General features: G+C 40.4%; 1 protein-coding gene across 2 annotated transcripts; it reads right to left on the bottom strand.

Moving 5' to 3' along the window:
* Positions 1-2,801: 2,801 nt before the first annotated feature.
* LOC119520877 lies at positions 2,802-23,379 on the bottom strand. 2 transcript variants are annotated; one of them, XM_037818746.1, is made up of 3 exons: positions 22,397-23,379; positions 21,946-22,102; positions 2,802-3,165 (listed from the first exon to the last, which is right to left on the bottom strand). In XM_037818746.1, the coding sequence occupies exons 1-3, from the start codon at positions 22,835-22,837 to the stop codon at positions 3,110-3,112; spliced, it is 654 nt and encodes a 217-aa protein (XP_037674674.1). In that variant the 5' UTR covers positions 22,838-23,379; the 3' UTR covers positions 2,802-3,109. The 2 variants fall into 2 exon arrangements, with proteins under 2 accessions (XP_037674674.1, XP_037674673.1); XM_037818745.1 differs by lacking the exon at positions 2,802-3,165 and adding an exon at positions 15,600-15,890.
* Between the last annotated feature and the right edge of the window lies 1 nt (position 23,380).

The raw sequence follows: 23,380 nt of genomic DNA, 5'->3' as shown, positions 1-23,380 counted from the left end.
TGGATTACTTCCACTTCTGTATATCTGCAAAATGTCATTTCACTTTAATTTTTAAAATATATTTTTGCTGTGTATTGTACCTTAGCTTCATAGGTTTCTTTTTCTCTCAGTATTTAAATATATTGCTGCAATTTCTTCTCACTTGTATTGTTTCTGAAAAAAATATACCATCATCCTTATTTTTGTTCCTCTCAAAGTAAAGTGTATTTTTTCCTCTGGCTACTCTTAAGATTTTCTCTTTATCACTGGTTTTCAGCAATTTGATTATGATGCTTTTGTGCAGTCAGTTTTTTAAAATATATTTCTTGTGTTTTAGGGTTGTTTGCATTTCTTTTTTCTGTGAACTTATGGTTTTCATCAAATTTAGAAAATATTTGCCTTCATTGTCTCCTTTCTTCATGGACTTTAATTACATGCATATTAAGCAGCTTGAAGCTGTGCCACAGCCCACTAATGTTTCTTTTTAATTTTGTCTTTTTCTCAGTATTCCATTTTGGATAGTTTGTATTGCTATGTTTCCAAGTTTGCTAAACTTTTCTTCTGTAATTTCTAATCTGCTGATTATCCTATCCAGTGAATTTTTCAACTCAGAATTATAGTTTTCATCTCTAGTTATTTGAGTCTTTTATTATCTTCTACATCTCTACTTATCTGTTTGAATATCTAGAATACACTTAGGATAATAGTTTTTATGTCCTTTTCTGCTTAATTCTGACATCTCTGTCAGTTTTGATTTTTCTCTTCACTATGAGTCATATTTTCTGGCTTCATTGCAAAGTTGCAACCTATGAATGAATGCCAGACATTGTGAATTTTACCCTATTAGATGCTAAATGGTTTTGTATCCTTATGAGTATTCTTAGGGATTTCTCCTATGATGCAATTAATTTACTTGGTAACAGTTTGATCAGTTGGGTCTTCATTTTAAAAATTGTAGTGTCTACTATAAGGCTAATTATTCCCTCACTACTAAGGCAAGAACTTTTTGATTACTCTACCCAAGGCCTATGAATCATGAGTTACTTTTTTACTCTGGTTGGTGAGAAGAGGCACTATACCAAGCCCTGTGTTTATTGGACTCTATTCCCCATAATCTTTTCAGATGCTTCTTCCCAGATTTCAGGCAGTTTCCTAACATGTTTCCATCAGCAATCTGCTGAATGATCAAGGGAAGACCCTCCAAAAGTCTCCTGCTTTCTTTCTGTGCATCTGTCTCCTCTTTGTTAGTTTGCCTTTGAACTCAGGCTGCCTTGGTCTCCCAGGACTCTCAGTAGCATCGCCTCAATTTAAGGAGACAACTAGGCTCATCCTTTGTTCCCTCTCCCTGTTTCACAGCCATAAAACTTAAGGCAGTAAGCTGGGGCATGCACAGAATTAGTGCAGTGGTTTGAAGCTGTATGTATCCAAGAAAAAGATGTTCTTCAATCTAATCCCTTCCTGTGGTTGGGAAACCATTGTAAGTAGAACATTCTAATGAGGTTACTTTAATTGTGTCCTACCTCAACCAGGATGTGTCTTAATCCTATTACAGGAATCCTTTATAAATGGAATGAACACGGGAAAAAAGGCCACAGAAGCAAGTGGAAAGCAATGAAACCAGGAGAAGGGAGAGACCAGCCAACAACATCATGTGCCTTGCCAAGTGGCAGAGTAGCCAAGGGTCACAGGCAGCCAGTCTTTGGGAAGAAAGCATTGCCATGATGATGCCTTGATTTTATTTTCCTAGTCTCAACCATGAGTGAATAAATTCTCATTTTTTAACTCAACACATTTCCTGGTATTGGCTTTGAAGTTAATTCCAAGAAGTTAGGAATTAACAAATGATTATGATTATTAAATCATTGTATAGATATTTCTTTTCACTTTCTATGTGTATTAGAATAACCAGAATCAAATACCTGAAATTGCCAAACTGTAGTCTATTTGTCTTGATGTTTGATGATTGTAACTTTTATCATGTGATTGCATGGGCCTGTCTGACATATACAGTAGCTTAACCTTTAATCTATAAGTCCCCTAGACCTCATTATAACACTAAAAATTACACCCATCATCATATTAAGGCTGCCATTTACTTACAAACATTCTACAACTAAGGATGCAATCAATCTGCACATAGTCAATAATTAAATCACCTCTAATTACATCATCTGGAGCCATTGTGCTAATTTTCCTTAAAATCTGCCTTTTTGAAACTATAAAATCTGCAGAATTACTAGGGTTTGGGTAGACAGTTTTTTAGGCTGAAAGGCAATCTGATCTCTTGCTTTTTGCCTACCAATAAACTCATTCTCTCTTTGAAACCCTGGTATCTCAGGAATTGGTCATTTGAGTGCAACAGGCAGAGAATCTACAGCATTTGTCTGGTATTAGCACACTAACCTTGTATCCTGTTTCTTAGGGATCATTGTTGTTCACTTCCTGATATCATGTCTTGCAACAATTGTTTCATATCTTTTGTCTAATTTCTTGGTTGTTTCAGGTAAAAGGGTAAATCTAGCTCCTGTTCCCCCACTGTGGTCAGAAATGGAAGTCCCTGGTTTGGATCTTGAATCAGAAAAAAAAGGTGATAATTGTCTTAATTGAAATAACTGGCAAAATTTGAACATGTGTTGAAGATCACACAAACATTTTATTCACATTAAATTTTCTGTTTCTGAAAATTGTACTGTGGTGTTTTAAGAGATTTATCCTTTCTCATAGGAAATACATAAAGTATTTAGAAGTAAAGGGAATGAGGTTTACAACTTATTCTCAAGTGATTCAGAAATAGAAATATAAAATATACAAATTGAGACTGATGAAATAAATGTGGCAAAATATGAAGACTGAAGATTCTGGGTGAAGGATATATGAAAATTCTTTGTCCCATTTTTGCAAATTTAAGTTAAAAATTATTTCAAAATAAGTTGGATAACAAATTCATTGATAAATTGTAAAACCAGTATTTGGTGTTAGAAGTCAGGAACAACTAATTTTGAGAAGGAGAGTGAGGCAGCCCAGTGTTTGAAAACCACCTCCCTTAGGAACAAGGGTGGAGACTTGAGCACACAGCAACTCCCATGACCAGATCACAGACATTGAAGGTCATTTAGCTTAGTCTTGGTAATCAATCTTCAGAAGGCTCAGCTGAGGTTTCTTGTATCCAAATCTTATGAGGCTCTGCTGAAATAAACAATCATGAGACTCAGCTGAGGTTTCCAAATCTAACAAGGCTCTGCTGAGCTATGTAAGACACTCCTCTTCCTCTTGTTTGCCTGGATCATTGACTTCCATTTCCTAACCAGGGGTCATTGGGAAAAATCCCCCTGTAAGTCCCTAATTAAACTCATGGATAACTTTTTTGCCTGGTATGTTCTTTGTTCTTGTGGTTGAGTCTGGCTGCAACAGGGAGTAATAATAGAGAATGAGAACTTCAGGTGCTGATAGTGTTTGAACTCTTAGTGAGTACATGGTTGTGTTAACTGTTTTTGTTATTCACTTATCTGTAAAGTCATGACATGCATTTTTGTAATTTCTTTTTATTCTTCAATAAACTTTTTTTTGTTTTGTTTTGTTTTTTCAAGGAGGTAAAAATAGATTTGGGTATAACAACTCTAGGATCTCTTCCTCTCTGGGACTTCTTTCCTGGATATTTGGTGAGGGGTCTCAGATAAAGTTGATGGTCCCCTATGATGTACTCCTCCTTACTTCAAAATATGAGTTTTATTTCTGTGGTGAGGAGTTGATGCCTAAACCCAAAGTAAAAATTCACTTTACCCTTTAATCTGAACCAATAGCTCTAAATTGCCACATCTCTTGGAGGCTGATCTTCAGTAACTTGAACCAATTCCACTGAACAGGCAGAAAGGATAGTGTAGAGGGATCCAGAAGCTGGAGAAATGCTTCAGACTCAAATGCTGTGAACAGATGCCAAAAATCCCTGACTATGAAAGGTCTCCATGAATAACATCATTCTGCAAATTTACTTCAACCTCATTTCCTAGGTCAACTTCCTACCCATGTCCTAGAACCACTGTGCTAAATGGTGTGAAGTAAATAAAGGTAGGCAAAACTCTATTTGGTGTTTTTAGCTAATGCAGTACAATTGAAAGAGAATGAAATTGGAAATAGAATAAAATAGCTTCATGTTTCATTCAGCATTTCTTTCTTAGTTTCTAGTGATGGTACATGTTTTTCATGTAATTATTGGCTTAATTGGCTTAATTTCTTTCCTATAACTGCATTTCAAAACTTGTTTCTTTTTTTCATATTTAACAGCTCTGAAATGACATCTTATGCTGTATCTTATAGTCAATACCATGTTTTAGCTTAGTTAGCCATATATTTTCTTTTGCAGTAGTAAAAAAATAATAATGATGCATCTGGCAATCAATGGCTTCTAGATTGGATGAGAAGCAACAAAGGGATATTCTTACTCTCTTTTTATTAAATGTTGGATGTTCATATTTTCCCATTGATTTGTAATAGCAACTGTAAGAAAGGAATAGGTTTAGTTTTCACATAAAGACAGCATGGAATAAGGGAAATGGAGGCAAAACCAGTTTAAACAAGCCCCGTGATAAAGAGAAGAAAGAATCTGTCAGCCCCTTATATGGAAAAGTAACCATGGTTACTGGAATGTAAAGAGATATGAGGTAAAATCAGAGATGGGAACTCACAGAAAAAGAAAAAAAAATTTTTTTAACTAAATGAACTCTCTGGGATAGGCTGATCAGTTCAAAATCTCAATAATGAGCTAGTTGGCTCTCTGGGATTGGCTGTACAAATTAAAATCTCAAAAGATAAATTAGTTAGTGTTCTCGGATAGTGTTAAAGGATATTATTGAGTGTAACCTCTGTAGTACCCAGTCAATGGGGAAACAGGGGAGGGACTTGCGAATTAGAAGTAGGAGATTTAAAGATCACCATTCTCTTCCTCTAGCACGCCAGCCTGCCACATGTTTGGCTGGACACCCTATCTTGCAAGATTGTAAATAAATTCTTTTCTCCTCCAGAACCGAGTAAGCATTTATTCCCTTACAGGTACAGTTTTATTTCCGACAGCAACTTATTAAGAGTGTGAAATCTGAGCCTCATAATTTTTAAATGCTTTCTCAGTTTATTTGTGTTTTAACTTTGTGTATATATGTTTTGAAATTGGACTTTTAAATGTTTCATAGTAAAATTTGCTAGTTTATGTCCTTTCTGCTTTCTGCTTTTTGTTTCAGGTTAGCTCAAATTATGTAATATTTAAAATCCTTTATTTACATTTAATTGATGGCTTACTTTTCAAATACTAAATTCATGTAACATTTATTTATGGTAATGTACAAAATAAAGATCTAATCTTATTTTTTCAACACCATTTGCTGAATGAAATGAAATTTTAAGATATGCTCAATTCGTATGTATATTTGGATGTTTCTCTACTTTTCTGAAGTCAGCACCAACATTTCCAGGTATTTATAATAATTTACCTTTCCAAAACAAACAAACAAAAAACTCCTGGCTCTTCTAAGGGCTTCTATATTTCCTGAAGAAGTTAGAAATTGTTCTGTGAAGTTAAAAAAATAATAACAAACCTCCAAACCAAGCTTTCCAACAAAGTATTTTATTAAGGTTTTCATTGAAATTGTGTTAAGTTTTACAGGGTCTTCTGTAAGGGCAAATACAAATCTGAAACCACATTGAATTTTCTTTGGTGCTAAAAGGCAAAGGGAAATTTTTCCTTATCCCTTTTTTTAGAGCATTTACTTGAGAAAACTTGTAATTGCAAATCCTTACCCTGTTCCTTTGAGAGTTATGTGAAGGTTAAAAAAAGGCTCTTACTAATTTTACAATCCAGGAAATGTCTTTCTTAATAGACTCAGCACCATGTCTTTGAGATGCAAACATCGAGGAAGCTAGAGCACCCCCATCTCCTTGTGTGTGTGAGAGTTTAGCATACATGCCTGGCTACAAGTTGTGACTACATGCATGTCTTGAAAGATACACAAAGTTTTATTTTTCATTGGAATAGAAGCAATTAACTAGCACATTTGGCTGCTGGAACTAGGTGAATTTGTAGCAAATGTTGCTGTCAAGTCATTTGCTGTGAGTATGTAGCATATTGCAATATGTTGCTGTCAATATGTAGCAAATGTTGCTGTCAAGTCCTCTTAGATGAGGAAAAGTTATCTTTCATCTTGTGACTCTGCCTGGCTATAAGAAAAGGGGCATTTCTGTGTGGAAGCTCATTAGCAGATTGCCTGTGGTGTGCATGGCAGTCTGGTTTAATCCTTATTCATTAATAAAACTTCTTCATTATTTTCTGCATTTGTGAAGAGGATTTTCTAGTTTGACAAGAGACAAGTTCCCCAACACCTCTCATAATGAAAACTGATACATGTGTGTGTATGTGTTTACATATAAAATAGGTATATGTATGCACATATATTCATATATCTCTATATGGATCCTGCACATTTTAAAATTAATTTTATTATAAAAAATATTTTTAACAATTTTGCATGAAACTCATTTCTCTTGTTGGAACAAGAGTAAATTTCTATCATAAAGTTACTGACCAGGAAAGAGAATCACTATATATTCCAAGGTGAAATGACAGTTACAAAATGTTATGCCATTAGGATAACAATCATGTAAAATTTTTAGAAGGGTGTGCATCTAACATCAAGATTTTTCATTTTCTTTTGGGCGGTGGTGTGTATGGTACCCGTCTTTTCACTCTAGTTTATACATATTTTGTATTTTACTACACGGTTCATGTATCGTTTGCACAATTTTGAAAGCTAGCATTCCTAAGATAAAGTCACCTGTTAAAGGATATTATTGAGTGTAACACAAGATTATTCCCAGGTACTTGACTTAAATTTCTCATCAACATTCATCGTAACACATCACAGTAGCCCTCTGTCTTCAAGGCCCCAGGGTGTGATGGGGTCGGTTGGGATCAGTCATCGCTGTGGGTGTGGAAAGGACCAGGCCTCCTGGAGTCCCCAGTGGATGGAGCCCGCCTGTACATGCATGACCTCTTCAAAATGGCGCACAACCCCCCCACCCCCACCACCGCCGCCACAGGTGCCCTCTGTGCATGTGCCGTGGCTGCGCACTCCCGCTGTCACCAGCTCTATTTTAGGCAGAAGCGCCCTGAGAGCTCCGGAGCCTCCCGGATTCCATAGGGGCTCAGAGCGTGGGGCCGGACGGCGCGGTTAGGAAGCAGGAGCAGAGTCTGAGCCCTGCAGGTGTGAAGGGGCAGGGAGGTCTCCATGACTGGGCAGTTTCAGGGGCCTTGGGTGCCACCGCCGCCTCCAAGAGGCTGAGGAGCGTTCAGCAAAGGGTCAGGGCGCAGCCTGGTGAAGGGCTGCTGCGGAGGTCAGGGGAAGGTCAGGGAAGGGGGCCTTGCAGGCATCCGGAGAGAACTGGGGAGGGAACCAGGGTGGGCAGCGGCTGCTTCTCCTTCCTCCTCTGGCAGGACGGCCCTCGAAGGCCTGAGGCGGTGGCGAGCAGAACAGAAAGGCCTAGCCTTGGGCCTGGCTGCACGTGACCTGGACCCTTCATCCATCCAGTGTGGGTGGTGGGGTCTGTGGTGCTGGCTGCTCAGGCCCCCCGTTCTGTACCCGGAGAGACCTGGGCCCAAAAGCCAGTGACTGTCGGTAAATGAGCAGCTTGTCTCTGCATGCCTCAGATACTTAGCTCTTAATTGTGACTATTATTAACCCTTGTACCACCAACATACAACTTTTAGCATCCTTGTGTTCTGTATTAAATAAGATAGTATATAAAGTTATGGTAAATTCTCAGAGGTGAGCTGCTTTTAGTTTACAAGGCATACCATTCCTTTCTTTATTGGCTCATTTAACCAACCTAGAGACAGGTTCCCCAACACCTCCTATAATGAAAACTGATGTGTGTGTGTATGTGTTTACATACACAATACATATATGTATCCATATATATTTACATATCTATAATAAATATTCAACAAAAAGTTCAGAGAAAAAAACTGATTTGCCCAATATTGCCACATTGGGAGATAAATGAATAGGGATTTAAATTCTCATTTGTTATATGCTGTAGTCCATTCCCTTTCCCACACTAAAATTGGCAGTCTTTGTCCCTGAGGACCACCAGGATGGAATTGTGGAGTGTAGTGACCCTAATCTTACCTTATCAGAACCCTGGTGTCAAAAGGTTAATTAGCCTCCTTCCTCCATTCTCCAACTTGGTTTTCAGATGACTGTTAAAGAAAACAATGTAAACTGAAACTTCAAATTGAGACTTCAGTCTTAAGTTTCACTAGAGAACCTGGGAATCCTATTCAGACCAAAGGTCTCTAGAGAGGTAAAACAGGACTGATTTTTTTAAAAGATGATAATTGGGATTCACCCATGCTCCATATTATGGAAGTGATATAATGCCTCTGATAGTTTGCTGATATCTGGGTTTCCAAATTAGTCATTGTGTAAAAGTACCAGGCTGGCTGGAAGTGGTTTCTGCTCATATGAGAATTTCAGGTTTATGGCATCTTGTTATTTTTGCCACAGACAAAAATAGCTTATTTGAGATTATGGTGCCCAATTGTTATTTCAGTTTGTGCCACTGTCAGCAGACTAGAGAGTAATTTAAGAGTTCATTAAGGCCTAATTAAACTTTATACTAGGCTCAGCCCAGAGTTTGAGGGGACAGTGAAATCCAGGACACTATGTTGGACTTGTAGCCCTGGGGGAAGGCATAAATCAGAATGGTACATGAAAGCTTGTTCATAGTTATCTAATTCCTCCTTATTTTAAAGATAATAAAATTGAAACTAAGTCAGTCACTATGTTCCTGAATAGTACAGCCTGGGGTAGAACTGACATCTCCAGGTCTGAGGCAAGCTAGAATAGGGCACTGTGGCAGGCCAGGGACATTGGTCAGTTCAGATCAAGAGTCAACATCAAGCCATAGATGTCCAGATGGAGTGCCAGCTGAGATAGGCAGGTGGTGACAGAGAGGAGGGGCCAAACCAAAGAAGGACCCAACCCTACCGGCTGAGATAGACAGGTGGAGGGAGAAAGGAGGGGCTGGGTGAAAGGAGAAACCCTAATTCCTAGAATTGGCTGAGATATCCAGATGGAAGAAAAGCAGGGGTTAAGCCAGGGTGGCGGAGAATGGGAATTTCCACCCCCAACCCTAACCTGAAGCCTAGCAACAGGCTAACATATAAAACCTGGACAGAGCTCAAACTGGTGTGCCCCCTCTTGGGGCCTGCCTGCACTGACCTCTCCAGCATGTATTCCTTCTTACCAAATTTTGCTATTTCCCCATGTGTGGTGGCCTTTTTAAATAAACTTTTCTGGTTGCTACTATTCCTCTTGTCCCTGAATTCTTTCTTGAAACAAGAAAATGAGCCTGTACTGGAGCTTACCTTGGGTGCCAATCAGGCTCCAATAATATGTCCACTCTATGTATCATACTGAAGTCAAAACAAGCTTCTTGGAAAAGTGATTTTGAGAAACTCCAATTTACAGGGAAGAACCATCTCATTGAGGGCTTTCAAAGGAATCTCCAGCCTTGTGAAATTTATTATATTAATAGGAAAAATTGTTATGACATATAGCTTCAAAATCATTCCATAGAAATAAATATTTCTCTTCAACATCATTTGAACAAGCATAGGGTTCCATCATAGCTATATTATTCACCTTAACTAATCTGCTATTATTGGATGTTTAAATTTTGGTTCATTTGTGTGAAGTATTGTAAACAGACACATAATTTTCAAAGTGACCAATAGGAAAGAAATGTTTAGATTTACTAAAATATCTCAGGTTCATCAGGATTATATTAGAGTCACTCATGGACAGTTGGATAACCATCATGGTCCTTTTTATTGCTTCAGACATGTCAAAGAGATATTTTTCCAGAGATTTATTGTTTACTAAAAAGTTGTATGGAAATTTCTCACAGATGATTCCTGGAGCTGCAAAATAAGGTTTTCTATGACTTTTGTCTTTCAACTTCCCCTGCTCTGGCTTCATAGTTGCTACCTTTTCACAAGAGCAGCAGAAAATGAATATATTCCAGATGGTTTGTTCAGCCCTCACTTTGTATCACTTTGTGTGTGCATGTGTGTTTCAGTAAGTTTTATGAAAGTGAAAATTGTTAAATATCACCTTCAGGGAAAATAATCTTAGAATAACCAATAAATATAAAAGTGTAGTCTTTAGTCCCCAAGACCCTGTCCAGAGTTCTGTGAGGTTAATATTATTTTTGTAATAGTAAGATGCTAATGTTACCATTAGAAGACATGGTCTCAGATAGGCCCACCTGATCCTGCATCAAACAAAGAAACAAATTTCTTTGCTTTGGTGAGAATGTGAGTTTATTTAAGATGTATCAACAAGGAACTGGAAGAAAGAAAATCCTTTCAAGTCCAGTTCAGAGTGAGAAGAATTGTCTTGACTTTTATAACCCCAAGCAAAGAAATGGCCAGAAGCCAGAAGAAAGCAGAGAGGAAAAAATAATAGAGGAAGAGAAAGCTGTTCTGTCAGCATTTCCTTGAATCTTGAAGTCCTCCCCTCATTCAGGTTTGTTTCTCAAAAAGCCAGTGCTTTATCAAACTATATGGTGGTTTTCTCCAGTGGGCAACACTAGGAAAGTTTCTGGGAGCAGAGAGCAAGTTTTGTTGTCATTGAGATTAGAGCAGCAGCAAGTTATTTTAACAAGGGCTTTTCATGGTCAGAATAACTCAAGGCTGCTTGAATGAAGTGATCTTAATAAACAGGTTTTCTTTTTTCCTACTGGCTATTGAAGACTATACTAAGGATTTTCCAGCTAAAGAATTATACTGACTATTTTCTACTAATCCAACTATCAAATCCCCCTTTATGTGACATTTTCTTATTCTTAAGAAACAGTATCTTATGAGCATCTCTTACAAAAGGGAAAGTGGGCAAAGGTCTAGCTTGGGTAACTGCTTCATGATAAGCAAGGGCAAAGAGGTTCTTATATTAATCTGGAAGATTCTCTGGACATAAACCCACAGATACAATACAGGCAACAAAACAAGCACAAGGCAAGCAGAATCAAAGTCATGCTAATAAGGGGTACTCTCCATTTCATAGGTAAGTTCATTAACCACTCAGAAAATGAGTCAAGTTTACAATAATCTTTAACACTATCAATATCATACTGCATATGATTTAATATTGAGGAGATATTATCATATTCATCTGGTATATATGTACAACACAATGCCAATGAGAGCATAGTTCCCTCCTTGAGCTGCTGTCAATAGATTTAAAACCATTCCATTTTGAAGAACAACTTTTCTCATTTGAGAAACTTCTTCATTTAAGAGGCTGAGCCTTTGCTTGGTGTTTTGCATAAACTGAGCTGTGACTTTAGCCAGGGCAGTAACTTGTAAAAGAGCATCTAATGCACTCCCTTCTGGGAGGAAGATAGCTAAAGGTCATTCCCACCACCACAAGGCCCTCTTGGTCCTGCCAGAGTATAAGGCTTTCTTATGCAAACTTAAATGGGCCTTTAAGGACTTTACATTACTTGGTGTTTCAGGTAGACTTTTAAATATTTGCCCAGGCAAAAGGGGTATCTGATAGTGCATCTCCCTATCCAGTTATATGACAAATACAGCCAGAAGTTAGACCTGCAGAGCCACCTGGTTCCAGCTGGGGGCAAATAGGTGGGTAACTCCTTTCCTACAGAGGCTAGCTGTGGGATTAGATTCCAAGGCTTTAGTGGCTTCATGCTGGGCCATTCATCTTTCCAAGGATAGATGATTTCATCATACTTTGAATGGAGGGTATCTCCTACAAAGTTAGATTGGGCAGAAGTGTTTCACTGTTCTACACAAATGGAAGCATTACCATATAGCACCCTGTTTTTTGTTATTAGACACTCTTTCCCATCCCAAACTGAGGTATACAAGGAGGGTGATGAGAAATAGTTTTCTGACTTAGGATCTAATTTTCCTGGGACACTGTGAAGTTAAACTGAAGGGTTTCCCAAGGGCTCATATTAGGGCTGAGGCTGGGTGATGGAAGGTCACACCACGTACAGAAAAGTGGGATAGTAGGATAAATTAGGATTAACCAACCAGACCAATTTTGTGTTGAAAAAGGTAAGATAGCCCAAGTCAAACTTGAACTTTCAGCAGGAGGTAAATAAGTATAAATCCAGTAATCATTCCTCTGGTGGATATCTGCTACTGTTGCAGTTCATTTTAGGAAAATATTGCCTTGCACAAAATAGAATAGGAGAAAAAGGCAAAGGATGTATAACTTAATCCTAATCATTATGCTGTTTTAGGCAATTTATGGAAGAGCATTTTCTTTTCTTTTAATTTTTATTGAGATTGTTCAGATACCACACAATTATCCAAAGTTCCAAAGTGTACAATCAGTTGCTGCTGGTACCCTCATACAGCTGTGCATCCATCATCACACTTATTTTTTTTCAATTTTTAGAAACTTTCATTACTCCAGACAAGAAATAAAGTGAAAGATGAGAAAAAGGAAACTTGAATCCTCCCATATCCCTAACCAACCCTCCTCAGTTGTTGACTTGTAGGGTTGATATAGTACATTTGTTACTGTTTATGAAAGAACATTTGAAGTACTACTAATGTAGTATATAGTTTGCAATAGGTATATATTTCTTCCCCATATGCCCCTGTATTATTAACTTCTAATTGTATTGTCATACATTTGTTCTGGTTCATGGAAGAGATTTCTAATATTTGTACAGTTAATCATAGAATTTGCCCACCATAGGATTCAGTTTTATACATTCCCATCTTTTGACCTCCAGCTTTCCTTCTGGTGACATATATGACTCTGAGCTTCCCCTTTCCACCTCATTCATGCACAAATTGGCACTGTTAGTTATTCTCACATCTTGCTACCAACACCTCTGTTTATTTCCAAACATTTAAGTTCATCCTAGTTGAACATTCTGCTCATACTAAGCAAATGCTCCCCATTCTTAAGCCTTGTCCTATATCTTGGTACCTTATATTTTATGTCTATGAGTTTACATATTATAATTAGTTCTTATCAGTGAGACCCTGCAATAATTGTCCTTATGTGTCTGGCTTATTTCACTCAGTATACTGCCCTCAAGGTTTGGTCATCAACTCATTTTTTTTTAAGATGGTTTTGTTCACACACCATACATTCCATCCTAAGTAAATGATCAATGGTTCCCTGTATGGTCACATATTTATGTGTTCACCACCTTCACCATTATCTGTATAAGGGTATCTACATTTCTTCCACCAGGCAGGTGGGAGAGTCAAAGAAGATAGAGAGGCAAAAGAAAGAGGGAAAAAATTACAGCTAGGAAGCAGCAAAAGGAAAAATAACCTTAAATCAAAGTAGAGTAGAGTCAGACAACACCACCACTGTCAAGTGTCTAACATGCCTCTCGTATCCCCCCCTCTTATCTGCATTTACCTTGGTGTATCACCTTTGTTGCATTAAAGGAAGCATAATACAATGATTCTGTTACAGTCTCTAGTTTATATTGATTGCATCCCTCCCCTAATGCCTCCCCATTTTAACACCTTTCAAGGTTGACATTTGCTTGTTCTCCCTCACAAAAGAACATATTCATACATTTTATCACAATTGTTGAACACTCTAGATTTCACCAAGTTACACAGTCCCAGTCTTTATCATTCCTCCTTTCTTCTGGTGTCTCACATATTCCCAACCTTCCTCTCTCAACCATATTCATAGTTATCTTTGTTCAGTGTACTTACATTGCTGTGCTACCATCTCCCAAAATTGTGTTCCAAACCTTTCACTCATGTCTTCTCCTATCACTCTGTAGTGCTCCCTTTAGTATTTCCTGTAGGGTGGGTGTCTTGTTCACAAAGTCTCTCATTGTCTGTTTGTCAGAAAATATTTTGAGCTCTCCCTTATATATGGACAGCTTTGCTGGATATAGGATTCTTGGTTGGCAGTTTTTCTCTTTCAGTACCTTAAATATATCACACCACTTCTTTCTTGCCTTCATGGTTTCTGCTTAGAGATCCACACATAGTCTTATTAACCTTCCTTTGTATGTGATGGATCACTTTTTTCTTTCTGCTTTCAGGATTCTCTCTTTGTCTTTGGCATTTGATAATCTGATCATTAAGTGTCTTGGCATAGGCCTATTCAGGTCTCTTATGTTTGGAGTCTGCTGTGCTTCTTGGATCTGTAATTTTATGTCTTTCATAAGAGATGGGAAATTTTCATTGATTATTTCCTCTATTATTGCTTCCACCCTTTTTCTCTTCTCTTCTCCTTCTGGGACACCAATGATATGTACATTCATGTACTTTGTTTCATCCTTAAGCTCCCAGAGATGTCGCTCCTATTTTTTCATTCTTTTCTCCATCTGCTCCTTTGTGTGTAGGCTTTCAGGTGTTTTGTTCTCCAGTTCCTGAGTGTTTTCTTCTGTTCTTGAGATGTGCTGTTGTATTTTCCATTGGGTCTTTTGTCTCTTGTTTTGTGCCTTTCATTTCCATAGATTCTGCTAGTTATTTTTTTGAACTTTCTATTTCTGCCCTATGTATGCCCAATGTTTTCTGTACAGCCTCTATCTCTTTTGCAAATCTTCTCTAAACTTTTTGAATTAGCATTAGTTGTTTAAATTCCTGTATCTCTGTTGAAGTGTACATTTGTTCCTTTGACTGGGCAGAACTAAGTTTTTCTTAGTGTAGGTTGTAGTTTTCTGTTGTCTAGGCATCGGACCTCCTAGGCAACCCCAATCAGGTTTTCCCAGACAAGAACAGGCTCAGGTCCCAGAAGGAGGAAATATTCAGTATCCAGTTTCCCTGATGGTTTTTCTTAGAGGATTGACATGCCCTGTGCTTTTCTCCCTGGCAGGTGCACCTTTCAGTCTGTCAGTGCCTAGTGTAAGGGGGTGTGGCCTGTGGCTCTCCTCCCCCAGGCTTTGGGGTCTGGTTCCAGTAAGGCAGGCAGTAAAGCTGAGCCCCTCCCTTTCCTCTTGGAAAGCTATGCCCCCTCCAGAGAGGTCAATTGCATATCAATAAGTTCTTTGTTTCTCTGATTCTGCTGGTCAAAATGTTGCAATTTTACAATGGCTGAGGATTTCTTTACTGGAAAGCACTGCAGGCTGCAAATGGCTGAGTCTTTCTCCACAGAGAAAGGGAAAGAAAGCTCCCAGATTCACCCATCAGGCAGAGATAGCACCTGATCCTCTGGGTTCCCTGTCCTGAGACAAATATGTCCCCCAACTCTCCCAAGGTCAGTTGTCACCAAAAGCCTCTGTGTGCTTGTTGGGGATTTGCTGCCTGTGTTGAGCAGTTAATATTAAAACCCCAGTTGGATCTGGGCTGAGGTCCACTCACTTGTTCAGAGAGTGCTGCTCTCTAGCACCACAAGGCTTCCATGAGGGAGGGCTCTCTGCTCTCAGCTCTCACTGCAGGTCCACAGTTTTTGCTTACAGATTTTATGCTGCAATCTCAGGTATTCCTCCCAATTCAGGTTGGTGGATGATGAGTGCACAGTCATGTTTGTCTCCCTGCAGTTATTCCAGGTTATTTACTAGTTTTTTGGTCATTTATGAATTGTTCTGGGGGGACTAACAGTCTTCCACTCCTCTCTATGCCACCATCTTAGCTCCTGGAAGAGTAATTTTAAATCATCAGTAGGGGTACATGAGAAGGCAGTGCTTTCTTCTACTTCTTTCTCCTCTGGAGCTGGCTTAACTTGCAAATGGTGAATCCAAGTCTCAATAAACTTGAAGTTTGAGAGAAGAGTGAGTGATTAGCAACACAATGTAAGGTCCATTCCACTTGGGATAAGTTGATCTTCAGGGTGTTTATTCTTCCATGTTTTCAATAACACTTAATAACACTTGGTCTCCTGGCTCATAAGGATGTAAGGCTGTATCTGTAGGGGAAGAAAGTTGATTATCAGCAAACTCAGAAATCATCTTTATAGTACATCCCAGGGAGGTGACTGCATCCCTTTGCAATTTATCATTCAGGGTTTGCACACACATATTCTCAACTGCATTTCTGAGGAAGGATCACTGATAGACCATTTCAAAAGGACTCAAATCTGGTCCATTTCTATGGGCAACCCAGATTCTGAGGAAGGCAATAGGCATCACCTTGTCCCAGGTGAGGTTAGTTTCTTGATGTATCTTAGCAATAGTTTTTTCAGAGTATGATTCATTTTTTCAGTCTTCCAGTTGATTGAGGTCTCCAAGATGCATGTAATTTCTACTTTATCCCAAGTGCCTATGAAATTTATTCAGTTATTTTTGAAGCAAAGGCACTGCCATTATCACTCATAACAGTGAATGGAACCCCAAATCTAGGTATTATTTCTTTTAACAATACTTTTGTGACTTTTCTTGCTTTTTCAGTGTGGGTGGGGAAGGCTTCTACCCATTCTGAAAATGTGTCAAATAATATTAGGAGGTAGCAGAAATTTCTAACTGCATCACTGTAAAGTCTATTTGCCAATCTTCTCCAGGCAAGAACCCATGAGACTGCACTCCTACTGTCAAAGGGGGTCTGCTAATTTTTGGGTTATTTTTATGACATAGGACACATTTGCTCATCACTTAATGGAATGTTGCTTGGATTTTTGGTCCTGCAATGTGCCCTCTGATGTAGGTTGCAAAAGCTTCTTTTCCAAAGTGAATCCCCTGGTGCAAATATGACAACAAAGGTATTGAAACTTGGCCTTTGATTGCAACCATCCTTTTTGTCTTGATATTAAATCCACATTCTTTAGCTCTGTCTAAATCTTTTGTTTCATCAAGTGGGGTGAATGATGAGAGGTCTGCAGTCTGAATAAGAGCTAATTCCTTAGTGCTTTCAGGTTTGAAAAGCATCCTAGCAGCTGCCTTTCCTGCCAAATCTGCTTTATGATTTCCTTTTGCTAGATATCTGTTTGACTTCTGATGCCCCAAACACTGCATCATGGCAACTTCTTACGGCAGCAGTACAGCTTCTAATAAAACTAATATGGTCTCTGGGTTCTTAATTTATTATTTGTGGTTAAAAGTCCTCTTTACTTCTGAATTGCACCATGAACATGCACTACAGAAAAGGCATAGAGTTTGTATAAATATGTATTTTCTTACCTTGTCCAATGATCAAGGCTCCAGTCAGGGCAATGAGTTCAGCTTTCTGGGCTGATGTACCTGGTGGCAGGGGTTTGACTTCTAGCACATCTGTCAGGTTTACTATGGCATATTCTGAACATTAATGTCCATGGTCCATAAAATTGCTCCCATCCAAGAACATTTCCAGTTCAGTTTCCATTAGAGGGGTGTCCTCCAAATCTGATTGACTAGAGAACACTTCCTCAATCACCTAAATGCAGTCATGCAAAGCAGGTCCCTCAGATTCAGTTAAAATTTAGCTGTATTTAAAACTGTAGGACTCAAGAGTTGCACTTTAGGGTTATCTAAGAATATATCTTGATATTTTCCCAGACTGCCAGCAGTTAGCCAGTAATCACTCTGCTGAAGCAGAGAGAGTACGCAGTGTGGATTGTGTACTATAAGCTCCTGACCCAAGGTACATTTTGTAGCTTTTTGTAAAATATCACAAGTGGCAGCCACAGCCTGAAGGCAAGGTGACCATCTCTGTGACATTAAGTCCAGTTTCTTTGAAAAATATGCTATGGATATCAATGTCCCCCAAGTCCTTTTCCCTGCCTTTCAGGTAGAAACAGATCAAAAGTCCTGCACCTGTCAGGCAGACCCCCATGACTGGAGCAGTGCTCAGCTTTTCTTTAATTTGATGAAAGGCCTGATTACACTCTGCAGTCCATTACAGGACTTCTCTGTCTGAGCCCTGCACAGTGATGTGCAACATTTTGGTAATAAGCTCAAAATTGGGGATCTAGATGCAGCAGAAACTGGTCATTCCTAGGAATTCCTGTAATGGCCTCTTTGTCTTAGGGGCTGAAATATTCATCAGGACTTTGTGCCTATCAGACAGGAGGGCTCTCTGACCTTGGGAAAGCAAATATCCTAAACACTTTACACAGGGCTTAGTAATTTGAACTTTCCTCTGAGACACTTTATATTCCCTATCATTTAGAAAGTTCAAGAGTCTTAATAGTATTTACATCTGAATCTTCAGCAGTTTTGCTGGCTATTAAAATGTCATCTACATATTGAAAAAGGACCCCTTGATGCAGTTGGAAATCATCCAAATCTTTTGCTAAGAATTCTCCAAAGAGTGTGGAAGAATTCTTAAATCCTTATGGTAAAACAGTCCATGTAAGTTGCTCCTTAACTTTAGTGTCTGGATTTTCCCATTCAAAAGCAAATAGTTCTTGGGATTCAAGGGCCACAGGTATGCAAAAGAAAGCATCCATTAAGTATAATACAGAGAACCATTTAAAGTTCCCAGAATTGTCAATAAAGTGTAAGGATTAGGCACAACTGGATAAATGTCTTTCACAATTTTGTTTATAGCCCTTAAATCTTGGACAAATTTGTATTCTCCATTAGTGCCAGGTTTTAAGACTGTGAGTATAGGCATGTTATATGGAGACTGGCAAGGCCAAATGAGGCCACTTTCTTTCAAAGTTTCTATTACTGGTTGTTCTAGTTTGCTAATGCTGCAGAATGCAAAACACCAGAGATGGATTGGCTTTTATAAAAAGGGGGTTTATTTGGCTATACAGTTACAGTCTTAAGGCCATAAAGTATCCAAAGTAACACATCAGTAATCAGGTACCTTCACTGGAGGATGGTCAATGGCGTCCAGAAAACCTCTGTTAGCTGGGAAGGCACGTGGCTGGCATCTGCTCCAAAGTTCTGGTTTCAAAATGGCTTTCTCCCAGGACATTCCTCTCTAGCAAGCTTGCTCTTCTTCAAAACATCACTCACAGCTGCACTCCATTTCATCTCTGAGTCAGCATGTTTATATGGCTTCACTGATCAAGGCCCACCCTGAATGGGTGGGGTCACACCTCCATGGGAGTATCCCACCAAAGTCACCACCCACAGCTGGGTGGGGCACATTCCAAGCAAATCTAACCAGCACCAAAACGTCTGTCCCAAAAGACCACAAAGATAATGGCATTTGGGGGACACAATACATTCAAACCGGCACACTGGTTTAATGCCTTTCCTCACTAAGGATATTGACATACCTTGGGTTGATATGATCCTACCTTGAGCTCAAGTTTTATTGGATGGGCAGTTATAGCTCTTCCCAGAGTGCCAGATGATCATACTTCAGAGACAATATGTTCTAGTACATGAACCAGGACTGGTTATTTTTCAGGTTCTTCAGCTTGTAAAAGGACAGCCTGCAAATGCACTCCTTTGTCTGGAGGCACTCAGATAGCTTTTTCTCCTTTTTAAAGCACAACTTGAGCATTTCATTTAGTGAGCAAATCCCTTCCCAGCAACAGTATAGGGCACTCAGCCACATGTAGAAATTGATACTGCAAATATTCCTCTCTAATTTTATAATCTAAAGGTTGTAGGAGCACTTGAGGTGTATTTAGGCCATTTAATTCCAATGATCATAATTCGCTCATTTAGCTCAGTGACTAATTGCTGCTTTAGTTCACTAACTTGCTTCCCACCTTCATCTTTACCTGAGATTCTTGGTGGGATATGGGTATGCCAGAAGAAAATGCTGCCAATGCCCTCAGGTATCCCTAATCAGAATCTTCTAGCCCAGATCCATGGGCCATTAATGCCATTTCATTCTTTTCTTTTTTCTTGTCAGTTTGGGACAAGTTTTCTTCCAATGTCCTTCCTCCCTGCAGTAAGCACACTATCTTTACAAGGTTTCTTTTGTTTTGTCTCTGACATGACCTCCATGTGTCTGGCTCCCAGTTAGAACAGCTTCCAGAAGGGCAGTCTGTTGCTTCATCTGCTGTTTTTGGTGAGCTTGTTCCTGATTGTTGAAAACCTTGAAAGCAACATCTATAAGCATTGCCATGGGCATTCTAAGCCCACCCTCTAGCTTCTGTAATTTGTGCCAAATGTCTGGAACACTAATAAATGTCACGTTAATTTTTCTGGTATTTTCTGGACTTTCCATACCTGTGGCATGCTCCAAAGATTCTGAGAAAGCAGAGGAATTCTCATTAGACTTTAGGGGCCCCATTCTTAAGGCCAGCCAAAATGTATGTTTTATAGTACTCTAAAGGAGCATGCTCCCCAGGGTCATTAGGATCCCAGCTGGGATTCACTTCAGGGAAGGGGGGGCACTTGGGGTAGCATAAATTGAGTCCTGGGGAGACACCTCTCTTAAGCATTCTTCCTCCTGCCTCACTTTATCTAACACCATTTGTCTTTCCTCTGAAGTTAGCAACACATTCACCAATGACAATATTGGCCAAATTTGGTGTGTGTGTGGCAAAAATGGACAGTCTTTTCATTTGGTCTGGCTCAGCCCTATAACCAGGTGTGTTGTTTCTCCAGTTTAATAAGTCAGATGCTGAAAATGGCATGTGGACCAACATAGCTCCCCAATAGTTTTCCTCCTCATCAACTCCTAAAGGGACCTGATGCATTGGAAATTCCCCTGACCCAGAAGTCATCACACCCTGTCCATATTGCACACTACTATGGATATGAGATGGGGAGGTCATTCCCCCAACAGGATCATATGTGGGTGCTGGAGGAGTGCTAGGGAGCTCAGCCAGGCTCACAGGCAGTGAAGGGTGTGGGAACAGCACTGCCACCAGAACTGCATTGGCTGAGCTTGCAGTTGGGGGTGGCACTGCTGCCAGACCTGCACTGGGAGGTGTCACTTCTCCCCTAGATGTCAGAGACTGTGTATGCAGTACTCTTTCTGCACCAACAGGTGGAGGAGGTGGAGGGAATGGGGAGGAAAGAAAGTCATCTAAAAGGTCCTGTGCACAAGAGAGGATTTCATGCAAGGCTTTTAATAACCATCTCTTCTCCCCTTGGACCTCATCAAAGGGCTTCTTTTTAAATACCTCATGATGTTTTAAGTCCTCATCTATAGGTTCCTTCTCTGTTGCAACAGGCTCCTCCCATATAGCTCCATCTGAATCCTCAATGCATGTAAACTAAAACTCTTTACAATGTCTTTATCTTTTTTTAAATCTTCATTTTATTGAGATGTATTCACATACCACACAGTCATACAAAACAAATCATACATTTGATTGTTCACAGTACCATTACATAGTTGTACATTCATCACCTAAATCAATCCCTGACACCTTCATTAGCACACACACAAAAATAACAAGAATAATAATTAAAGTGAAAAAGAGAAATTAAAGTAAAAAAGAACACTGGGTGCCTTTGTCTGTTTGTTTGTTTGTTTCCTCCCCCTATTTTTCTATTCATCCATCCATAAACTAGACAAAGGGGAGTGTGGTCCTTATGGCTTTCCCAATCCCATTGTCACCCCTCATAAGCTAACAATGTCTTTATCTTTACACAATCTCACAAATGGTTGAACATAAGGCACTTCCTCTAATCTCTTGTTTTTCTTGCAGTATGTCTCTAATTGGATAATAACCTGGAGGTCAAGAATTCCATTCTCTAGCCACTCTACCTCTTTACTTAATTTATATTATGGTCACACCAATTTGCAATTATATATTAACAATTCCTTCTTTAAATGACATTCTCCAAATTTAGACTCAATCTGTAAGAATAGTTCCCCAGGGAGATGTAGCCGGCACACTTTGAGAATTTCCCATGGCTGGACAATACCAAGAGAAATCATGAAGACAGAATATCAGAGTAGGATCTCCTCCAATACAACTGGTTCCCTACACGAATACAAACTGTGTAAATTGCACAAAATTCAAAAGGAGAACCACAAATCCAGGATCACAGATAGTGGAGCTCAAACCCTCCAAGTCTGCATGCATGACCCCAGGATCAACTCAATTAGCCTTATTACACAATAGACTAATTGAACCAAAAGGAAGCAAAATGAACACAGCAAACAAAAGATCACAAACTTACCTAGCACAGGGAAAGTCTTGATTGCAAAGTCATCTTCACCTAGATGTGCCTCGTGTCCGTCTGCAGCAGGCACCTTCACCTGGACCCTCCAGTCTCGGTACTCCAGGAAAATTCCTGGGCAGCTGCTAGTCACAGAGGCAAGGGGTCCAGGAGAGCCCTGCAGTCAAAGAGACAAAGATCAGGGCTGCACTAAAGGCAGTGGGTGGTCCCTTTTTGGTCACCAGGACAAGCTGCAGCTGTTAAATGGGGTCCGGACCAGGGCAGACAGGCAGCCTAGAGGGTTGGAGGTGGAGGATGCCACACCTGCAAGGCAGCTATTTCTGGCCAGGTCCCCTATGGCCAGCTCAGTTCCCGCTGGCTCTCTCTGCTGTAGGACAAGAGGCACGAGACTTTGAGCTGAGGGTACCCTGACGCAGGTGGTATAGCGATTACTGGGAGTGGCTCTTCTTACCTGTCTGCCAGCTGGGGAGGGGCTGGAGAAGGCTTTGCAGGCCACACGGTGCAGGCGAGGCCGAGAGACTAGCACTGCTGCAGCTACTGCTGCTGCTCGCACTCGAGGCTGAGGCCCGGGGGCCACGATGGCCCAGAACCCAGGGGCATGAAGAGGCACTGCTTCTCCTCCTAAATGATCTTCTCGTGCTTGTCCCACTTTGCTGCAGCTTAGCATGCTGTTCTGCCTCGTCTGCCTGGTACAGTCCAGTGGCCACTCCCACGGAACAGCCGGAGGTCTCTCGTACCAGGTCCGACAGTGGATGGCTCCACAGAGTTGACGGCAGCAGCTCCACAGGTTTGACGGTGCAGAGGGCGCAAGCTTCAGGCGAGGGGGCCGGGGAAGGGACTGGTCAGCACTTAGCAGCTGCCCTCCACCTCCAGACTGTCGCTGTTGTGCCATTAAGGGGTTTGCTCCCACCTCCCGACTTCTATTGTCGCACACGGAACTTCCGCCTTGCGGGGTAGAGCCACGGAACCGAGGCCAAAGAGGTCGCTTGATGCTGGGCGCCCTGAGAATCACGGCGCACAAAAGCAGCGGCCGTGTCCGCTTCAGAGCTGACAGTCTAGGCTCCCTCCTTCTCCTCTTCTGGCACCCGGTCCATCATGGCTGGGGCCCCGCCCTTTTGAGGAGTCACGAGTCCCAGACTCCACCCGCAACAGGGGGTTTTGTTCGCAGCTTGCAGCTCTCCCTTGCCTCACTTCGGTCACGGTGCCGCCAAGTGTCCGTTACTCCAGGCTGCAGCAGCGATCGGAGCCCCAGGTGCAGCCAGCGCCTCTCCATGAGACCAATGAGTGGCACGCAAACACACCAGACACTACCTACATGTGGGAGGGGCAGTGCGGTAAGGCCTCCCTAAAATAACGTGGTTCGGCTCCATTTCTTCACACTGATTCTTAAAAAAGGAAGCCCTGCGAGATGGCTGCTGCATCCATCTCAGCTTTT

This window comes from Choloepus didactylus, chromosome 26, assembly GCF_015220235.1.
Source record: "Choloepus didactylus isolate mChoDid1 chromosome 26, mChoDid1.pri, whole genome shotgun sequence".
Lineage (NCBI taxonomy): Eukaryota > Metazoa > Chordata > Mammalia > Pilosa > Megalonychidae > Choloepus > Choloepus didactylus.
Note: the sequence above shows the minus strand (reverse complement) of the source record. Positions and strands in the feature narration are given on the sequence as shown.